Source organism: Loxodonta africana, chromosome X (genome assembly GCF_030014295.1).
Source record: "Loxodonta africana isolate mLoxAfr1 chromosome X, mLoxAfr1.hap2, whole genome shotgun sequence".
NCBI lineage: Eukaryota > Metazoa > Chordata > Mammalia > Proboscidea > Elephantidae > Loxodonta > Loxodonta africana.
In genome coordinates this window covers 66,419,606-66,429,353 of record NC_087369.1, presented here as the reverse complement: position 1 = coordinate 66,429,353, position 9,748 = coordinate 66,419,606, and the positions used below count along the sequence as shown (strand labels likewise).

General features: G+C 44.7%; 1 protein-coding gene across 3 annotated transcripts in view; it reads left to right on the top strand.

Annotated features, from left to right (window-relative positions):
* The first annotated feature begins 172 nt into the window (after positions 1–172).
* The window catches only part of PFKFB1 (6-phosphofructo-2-kinase/fructose-2,6-biphosphatase 1), a 185,712-nt gene continuing 176,136 nt past the window's right edge, over positions 173–9,748 (top strand). For all 3 annotated transcript variants that reach the window (XM_023539368.2, XM_064278359.1, XM_064278358.1), the window contains exon 1: positions 173–1,974. In XM_023539368.2, coding sequence (XP_023395136.1) covers positions 1,947–1,974 — 28 coding nt within the window. In that variant the 5' untranslated portion in view covers positions 173–1,946. The remainder of the gene's footprint in view (positions 1,975–9,748) is intronic.

Below are 9,748 nucleotides of genomic sequence, written 5' to 3'. Positions count from 1 at the left end.
TAGGGCCGCATACTCGCGTATACACCTCAGTCTTACTGCGCTTCTCTACTGCTCAGAGCCACCTTGGGATTTCCCCACTCTAAGCGTCGGAATCGGAAACATAACTGCAGCGACCGAAGCTTCGTCTGCAGTGGGACAGCCCGCCCACCTAAATGCGCGGATGGCTGTGGCACTTGCACCCCGGAAGTGACTGCTGCAACTGCGCTAGCAGAATGACCGAGGGTGTACGGGTGGTGGGGGGAGGTGGAGGGGCTGGGGTGGAGCAGGAAGTTTCGTGGCTGGAAGAGGAAGCGGTAAGAAGGGTTCTGCAGAGATAAGACTTTGGAAGAGGGCCTGTAGGGTGGCAGTCTCTGGCTCTATTTGTCGAAGGGAGTGGGTCTCAAAACCGCCCTGTAACTATTATCTGTCTTGGGACACATAAAAACCACTTGCCATCCAGTTGATTCTGACTCATGGCGAACCCCATGTGTGTCAGAGTAGAGCTGCGCTCCATAGAGTTTTCAATGGCTTGTTTTTTGGAAGTGGATCACTAGGCCTTTCTTCTGAGGCAGCTCTGGGTGGAGTCAAACCACCAACCTTTCGATTAGCAGCCAAGCGCATTAACTAGTTGCTTCACCCAGGGACTCCATCTTGGGCTTCACAGCATCCCAAAAAACGTGGCCTGACGTATATTTGCTCTTGGCTCCATTTCTCAGAGGAGCAAAATCAAGGCCCAGAGAATTGAAGTGGGCTGCCCAAGCTCCAGAGCCGCGGTGTTTCCCAATGCAGCCCATGTCTCTTCCATATACATTAAATTATCTCATTTCATTCTCAGGACAACCCAGTAAGGGGCATTGAGGTTGAGTGAATTCACCTCAGTCTGACAGTCAAAGTGATCGAGCCAGAGTTCAAACCCTATCTTAATCAGCTCAAGCTCTGCTTTCCTGAGTATGCTTTTCCTGACTACCCACCTCCCCAGTTAGGTCTCTTCCTCTGGACCCTCGCTGCACCCTGTAGCCCATTTTGTCACAGCACTTATCACAATGCAGAGCTATGATTGATTTCCATTTCTGTTGCAAGACTGCCAGCAGCTTGAGAGCAATGGCCATTTCTGATTCATCTTGTTAGCTACAGCCCCTAATACAGGACACAGCACATATTAGGTGGTGATAAATATTTGTTGATTGAGTTAAAGAACAAAGGACAATAGCCAGAGCATCAACTGGTTCATGGCTTATTTTTGAGAGCATAAAAATAGAAATTATAGGCATAGCCAATGTCCAGGAAGAAGCATAACTGCATCCTTAGGTTCCTTGTTCAGATTTGCAGCATCACTATTTTTCCCCATTATTCCACAGTTTTAGAGCTACCATCCTCAATGGATGCAGAAAGGACCCTGTGAATGCATTTCCTCCGTGAGGACTTCAAGGTTGCCTCTCAGTTGCCGTCAGAAAATAGCTCTGCAATTTAAATATTTTGGTGCCTTGAGCTTTTTCATGCTTTGGGAGTGACTGAATCCCAGGAGTGGTACAACTAGGACAAAGAGAACGAATATTCGTATTGCTCTTGTTGCATCTTGACAAGTTGCTTTCCAGTAGGGGATTGTGCCCATTTACACTGAAGACCAATCTGAAACTCATCCCTAGGGAAATCCAGATCTTGCCTGTCTCCATTGCTGGTTTTAATTTCCTTGTCCTGAGGTGGCTTGTTAATATTAGTTCTGACCTTTGGGGCAAGGTGAACATATGGTTGGCCTGAAGAGAAAAGGCTCTGGGTGGCTCAGGAACTTTTTTGGCAACCACAACAGCTGATATTTCAACAGAGCACACCCCGTCCCCTTACCAAGGGTGCTTCCTCAGCCTTCCCAGGGAACCAACAAAGCCTCCAGGCTCCCTCTTTGATGCCACGCACTGGACCTGCTTTGGGGGTCTGTAAATGCAAGAAAGCCCAGCGTTGGATAATTAGCAATGGAAGAAAAAACTTCTAAGAGAACAGGTAGGTGCGACAGAAGGAAAAGTGCTTGGGAGTAAACAAATCCACATCCACTCTTTAGGCTCTTCGGCAAAATTTCTTTGGATAGTTGGTCAGTTGAGATGTGGATTAAAGGAATGGGAGAATAGGGGAAAATTATGTCTATATCTAATCTATTTGTATCTAAATCTAGATCTATCAATCTATACACATTTTTAAACCCCATTCTGACCTATCTCTAGGACACTGGTCCAAAGGACAATTCCTAGCACCTTTGGAAGTCCCTCCAGCTTGCTCTATTCCAGTTTTGAATGACCTGAGTCATAGAAATTATATCTCTTGCCTCCCCACTGTTGTATAAAGTAGGGTTGGTTTGATGTGACACTTTGAACAAGCTCTGTAGCTTCTCTGGCTTCGATAGCCTCCACAGTAAAATGGAAATCAAAGTTCCTAGTTTACTTCCCTCAGAGGGCTGTCTGAAGGTCAAGAGAGGAGGGAGGACAAGAACCAAAGCTCTTTAGAGACATTTCAGGACTTCCATGCTCCATCTGAGATTAATGATCTTACTTTTTCTGTATCCTCCACAAGCAATACCAGCAACCCCCCTATGGTATTTAGACAGCTGCTCCTAGGATTAGGATGCAGTGACCCTTGAGTTCTAGGCATGGAGCTGATAAATAGTAGGGAGATGACGGGCCAAGGCAATGACTGAGAAGGAAGTGGGTCCTAGGCTGCCGCCACAGAAGGTCTGGTACTCAGATGCATGCACCTGGCCTCCACATTCCACACTCCTGACAAATGCCATCACACTCACATGCTCAAGGAATTACCGATAGGCCGATCCCCATTTGTGATTTTATTGCCCATCAGTGATTCCTTGATGCTGCTTTTAATGGGATTCTCACGTGCCCTGTACTTGGGGAGGAGGGTCAGGATCTGTGGGGCCCCAAGAAGTCACAGTGTATACTTTTCCTCCTTAGAGATAGCCTGGTTTTTGAATTTGCAGCTCAGCTCTTGATGTTAAGTGAGTCTCTGATAATGAGTGAACCCTTTTTCTGCAACCACTTCATTAGACCTTTTGAAGGGGACTTTTGTTCTTTCATTTACTCCATTGTTCCACATTCAAGTTTGAGAAATCTTTCTAGATGCCACCTTCTACCCTCAGACCAAGTTAATCCCACCACCCAGTTCCCTGCATAGCTCTCTGTTATAACATGTACCTTGTTGAACTGGGATTATTTGTCCACAAATTCATCTCATATACAACAGAGAGACATAGATTGCACAAACATACATTGAGCAAGTATCTCTGTGCCAGGGCCTAAGCTGGACCCTGGAAACAGGTCACAGATCATTGAGATCCAGTTCCCATCCTCAAGGAACTCTCAGGCTAGTGGAAAAGCGGACCAGTAAAACAATGGTGGGTACTTGTTCAGATATATAGAGGTATATTATCAATGAGAGAACCAAAGACAAAGCCTGTCTTAAGGATACAGGAAGGCTTCCCAGGGGAGGTGACCACTGGGCAAGGCCTTGGAGTGTGAGTCTGGTTTCACTGAGAATGGAAGGGAAGAGAAGGCATTCCAGGCTAAGCAAAGGCCCAAAGGAAGGAAAGTGCTCCATGTGTTTTGGGGACCAGTGAGTCAGCCAGTGCAATTTGAGCATGGGTGTCTAAGAAGACACATGGCTGGAGAGGTAGGTTGGGAGTTGATTGAGAAAAGCCTTGAATGCCAGGCTGAGGCCTTTCCAGAAAGTTTGTTTTGTTCCCCTGCTTCTCGGATCAGAATTGGTAACAGTGGTGAGGAGTCTCACAGCTAGTTCCAGGCAGTTTTAAGTTGTGTTTTCCAGCCTGGATCCCAGGTTTACCCTTTCATACTTTGCCGAAAGCCAGCTAGCCTATCTCAGATTTCTTGCTACTAAGATTATCTCTCCTCTTGGCAAGGTCATGAGGGCAAAATTGTTCACATAAAAGAGGGGTTCATGTGATTGGCTGGATTACTTTGGGTAAACTGTTTCAATGTGAGGCTGTGAGGATGTTTGTAAGGATAAGAGGTATGCTGTTGCTTTGTGGGCCATGCAAAACATACATGGTTATTATTAAGGTTATTAGTATTAACAGGGTGATACCAGTTGGCAGACTTGTTAGAATTAGGAGAGTTGTATCTCTTCCAAAGTCTAGTTCTGAGACTACAGAGGTTCTAAACTAATCTCAAAGACCACATTTTTTTTTATAGTACTTTATTGGGTTTTTGGTGAAGGTTTACACAACAAATTGTTCAGTGACATTGGTTATATTCTTCACAATGCATGAACATTCCCATTATTTCCATTATGGTTCCATTTCCATTAATCTAGTTTTCCTGCCCCCTTACATTCTCATCTATGTTTTAAAGTAATTATTGACCGTTTGGTCTCATATAGGTGATGTTTTAAAGGAGCACAGTACAGAGTACTTATGGGTGATATTCATTATTTGTGAGCCAATCTGTTATTTAGTTACAAGATGACCTCAGGGGTTAGTTTCGATTCAAGGTTTAAAAAGTATCTCAGGGCAGTAGTCTCAGGGAGTCCTCCAGTGTTGACTAGTCCAATAAATTTGTTTTCTTTTTTAAGGAATTTGAGGTATGTTCCACATTTTTTCTCCAATTCTACAAGGGTCCATCTATTGTGGCCCTGATTAGAATGGCCGGTAGTGGTAGCCAGGTACCATCTAGTTCTTGGTCTCAGGGTAGATGAGGCTGTGGTTCGTGTAGCCTGTTTTTCCTGTAGACTAGTTTCTTCTTTGAGTTCAAAGACCACATTCTTAAATCAATCTAGATTGATCAATTAACCAAAGAAAAGTCTGAGACTTGGAGAAATTAGGTCCCCAGTATTCTACTCCTGACTTGACCACTGATTTTCTATATGACCTTAGGCAATACTTCTCCTCTCTAGGCCTCAGTTTTCTTATCTGAGAGGGTTAGATGAAATGATCTGTAAGGGACTTTTCAACTCTAACATAAGTCTATATTAAAAAAAAAGAATTCATCCTTCTACAGATTTGTAGCTCTCTACATAAAATTTTTTTTATGTATTACAAATGTTAACTCTTTGTCATGATACTATAAGCTTTCTTTATTGTTTCCTGTATGCTCAGCATTAGAGGTTTCAAATTAGCCAAAGAAGTGATTGATCTGAAGTAAACTTCAGAAAGGGAGTCACAGTGTTAAAACCCAAACCAAACCCATTGCCCTCAAGTTGATTCCAACCCATAGAGACCCTATAGGACAGAATAGAACTGCCCCATGGGGTTTCCAAGGCTGTAAATCTTTACGGGAGCAGACTGTCACATCTTTCTCCCGCCAAGCAGCTGGTGGGTTCAAACCACTGACCTTGTCATAGTGTTAGGTAATATATATTGACCATTTACCAGGTTCATTTACATGTATTAACACTGTGAATCTTCAATAACCCTAAGAAAGTAGGTACTGTTATCATTCCTATGTTCCAGATGAAAAACTGAGACACTGAAAAATTGTCTTTTGCCCCTGGTCTCAGCCAGAAAGGGGTAGAGGTGGGATTCCACTCAGGTAAGGAGTGCTGGTGGTGTAGTGGCTGAGCACTTGTCTACTAACCAAAAGGTTGGGGGTTCAAACAACTCAATGGCACAAAACAGCAGTATGTCTCCAGAGCCCATTGTCCTTAACTACTGTGATCCACTGTCTCAGTAGGTTCATTTAGATAGGTGGGATCTGGAGTATACTGAAAGTCTGGTATGTTTTACATACAACAGCTGGAGGGAATCTAACCCTTGTGTAGACCAGGGTGCTAAGAATGTATTTTAGGGAACTTTGTAAAAGGTAGGGTGGAGGTGAGAGCATTAGGGGGTAAGAGATTGCCCCTGTGCAAAGTCGAGCTCCTTTGCAGCCAATCACTGGCGGTTCATCGGGGGTGGGAAGGTTGGAAAGGAATGAAGTAAGAGCACACTTGGACATCTTCCAGGCAAAGTGTGCAGTTACATGTGTTGTACACATAAAAGCCTCAAAACAATGAGGGGGGTCGGTGGTTGGAGGAGAGACATCCAGGTGGGTTGGCTCTGGCCTATGAATTTATCCTACTTTGAGGCCATGGTTCACTGCTCCCCACACACCCCCTGCTGCAGCCTCCACCTAAGCCTCCATCCCCAAGGCTTGGCACAAAACACTTTAGCCAGGTTCTGGATCAGATCACAATGCCTTTCTCCCTAGAGCATGTGATGGCAGCTGGCAGCCATGTGGGGTGCTGCCTACCATCTCTTTCCCCAGCAATTACTGCACTCAACTCCTCATTTCAAGGTGTAAGGTTTACTCTGATTTATTTAGCCTTGGCTGGAGAAAGTATAAAGATGAGTAGATAGTGCCCATCTCTCCAAGAGTGCCCTAGGCAGCACATTTTAGGAGAGAGAGGCCTCACAGCAGGGAAGGCAGCAGAGTCCAGGGGAAGACAAAAGTTGCAATGCCATTTTCATTGGGCAGGGGCAGAGGGGGAGGTAAGTGAGGCAGGGAACCTTCTACTTCCAGTTTCAGGCCTTTCATTGCTAGCTTAAAACTGCATTTTTTTGGTAGGGACTTTGTTTCTACTGGAGGACCTTGCATTTCTGATGTTGACCTCTGGTTCTGGATTGTAACTTGACATTCTACTTGAGCCTACTTTTTATTTCAAAGCTGCAAAAGCCACTGAGACCTGCCGCCATCACCTTTGCCTTCCCACCCCACACACGATGTGAGCACATGATCTTTGGTCTTTTATTTACATACTCTACTAGTCCTCTCTTAATTGGAGGGAAGCAACTGGCCAGACCTGGGCAGTCCTGTTGGCTGCCTCCCTTGCTGGACTCCAACTTATCTCCAATGTACATAGCCCTTGTATTTCAGAGGCCTCTGCTGACCTCTGCCCAACCTCTGTCTCCTGCACTCAAGCCCCCACTGGTACATACAGGTGCAGAGGCAGGCTAGGTCTAAAGGAAAGAGAAGAGGGGGCTGGAGACAGGCTGTCAGAGGGCTCAGAAACCCAGTGCACTCCCATCCAAGCCCTGTCCACCTTCTGTAGCCACAGCAACAGAAGGGACAGCTAGTAAGGTAGGACGTGAGGCTTGGTACCTTGTGGCTAGTGGTGTCATTAGCTACAGTGCCTAAGATGTCCCGAGAGATGGGAGAGCTCACCCAAACCAGGCTGCAGAAGATCTGGATTCCACACAGCAGCAGCAGCAGCAGCAGCAGCAGCAGCAGGCTGCAATGGAGAAGGGGCTGTAAGTGGGGTTTGCTTGTGTGGGCTTCAAGGTGGTGATGGTAGAGTGGATATAGAAAAGGAGCAAAGGGCACACCCCCCTGCCCCCCACTTTGACTTGGAAGTTGGAATAGATGAGCAATTGGGCAAAATACCTGTAGAATAAGAGGCTAATGTCAGAAAAGGTGAGTAAAGAAGAGAGAGAGAGACAAAGGGATAGGACAGAAAAAGAATGAAGGTTAGATAAAGACCAACTTAATCAGTGGGATCTTTGGCTAGAAAATTTTCATTTCTCATTCAAAGCTTATTTGGAATGCTTCTTGTTTGGAATTTGAGGTTTCTAGTTTCGGGCTATTCAGTGATAGCCAGAATGTTCCATTTTGGTGATCTTAGCTGAAGTGTCTGGAAACTGGTCCTGTCTGATAGTGCCTGGGTGAAATGAGGTGATGATTCCTGGCAGCATTTCTTAGGGGACAGGTGCTGGGTACACAGCAGTACCATGTCACTGGTCAGTATTGCTCCTCCCCTTTCCCAAGCCTCTTCTTATAAGTCTTTACCTAACTGGCTTGGCAAAGGCTGGGTGTCATGTTTCCTGCATTGCCTTTTTGGCACATATGGACACTTTTGCTCTTCTGGAGATTTGAGAAAGAACACATTCAGTCTCTCAGGGACAGCCTGCTAGTGTCGTATTCACTTTGAAAATTTAAAGTGAAGGGCAAGGGCAAAAGAGAAGCACATAAATCCTGTAAATATTTTTTGAAAACTGGAGTAGACTATTACCCATAGATAACAGGGGCCATTTGTGGACCAGGGTGCTTCCAGCCCAAGGATTATGGTCTGAGGAGCCATAAGGTAGGCAGAGATAAGGCAGCTGTGGACTGTGGAACTCAGACCTCTCAAGGACCAGCTGACCCAGATTCCACTCAGGGTTAGTGGGGGGAAGGAGTAGTTGCTTAGAGGATCTACGAAGATGTAAGTTGTGTAATATAGTATATAGGATGTAGGGCGTGGATGGAGAAGGAAGGAGAGAGGACAAAAGCCAGCCTCCTATTCTTCCTTCTTCTCTCTACCAGTAGTTTCACTCACTCATTTAGGGTCCTGGATGAGACTGAGAATTAAAGTCCACCCCCACTCACCCAGCCACTCTTGGTTCTTTCTAAGGGGCTGTTAAGTTTAGCAAGCAAGCAGGCAAGCCACTCTGCATACATGGATCCTCCCTTATATTCCTGGGAACTCTGTCTTTCAGGTTAGAGAGATAATATACATAAATTACCTAATATAGTCTCTTTCACATACAAGGTGCTCAATAAATATGTGGTCACTTTAGTTCTGAGCCCCACTTTCCTCAGCTGCAAAACAGGGTTAATACCTACCTCCCAGTGTTGTTGGGGTGATCAGTGATTAAGAGGTTCTAGATCCAGAGTGGCTAGGTTTGAGTCCCAGCTCTGCCACCTCCTGCTTCTGTGACCTTGGACAAGTTTCTTAATCTCTCTGTGTTTCCATTTCCTCATTTGTAAAATGAAGCTAATCATAGTGCTGTGAAGATTAGATGGGTTACAGAATGTAAAGTGCTTACAGGAGTGTCCAGCACATATAAGCACTCAGTAAACGTTAGCTGTCATTATTATTTAAACAAGGAAGTGGGTGCATGATTTCATTAATCATCATCTCCCCAGCATCAAGCCCAGAGCCTGGTTGGTACACAGTAGATGCTCAGTCAATGTTTATTCTGTGCCACTTCCACTCTGTAATTACCATAGCAAGGCATGGAACTCTGTATGCACAAGATAATCACTCAGTAATTCACTGAATTGTGCCAGGCCACAGACCCAAAAAACCTTGATTGTGGTTGCCAAATCCTGCCCTGAGCAATATCTGCCCTGCCTCCAGTGCAAAGGAGGCCAGGCTATTAACCCCAGACAGGTCTGAATCACCTTTGCTTGGAACACACTCTGTAGAAGACCTGTTTGGTCCCCACTAGAGACAGGGGGCTAGGTGGAAAAGGGAAGAGGTAAACAATCACTTAATAAGATTGTTCAGAGAATTAAATACATTAACATGTGTAAAGTGCTTGAACAGCTGTGTACATTCTTTTGTGGCTTTCTTGTTCAACATTGTGTGAGTCATCCATATTATTGTTGCATTCAGTTGTAACTTGGTCATTCTCATTACTGTGCAATATTACATTTTGTGAATATCTCACAGTTCATTTATCCATTTTACTGTTGATGAGCATTTAGGTAGTCTCTAGTTTGGCTATGATGAACAGTTCTGCAATGAACATTCCTGTACATTTATCCTGGTAGAGCAAACCCTTCCATCTTGTTCTTCTCATGGAGTATCTTGGCTATTTTTGGCCCATTGCTCTTCCCCATAAATGTTAGAATTAGCTTTTCAAGTTATACACACACACACACACAAACACAACTTTTAGGGTTTTGATTGGAAGGACATTCAATCTGTAGATCAATCTGAGGAGTGTTAATATCTTTGTGATATTGGGTCTTTCTTAAACAAGGTATGTCTACTTATTTTGACTTTTTTCCTGTTATTT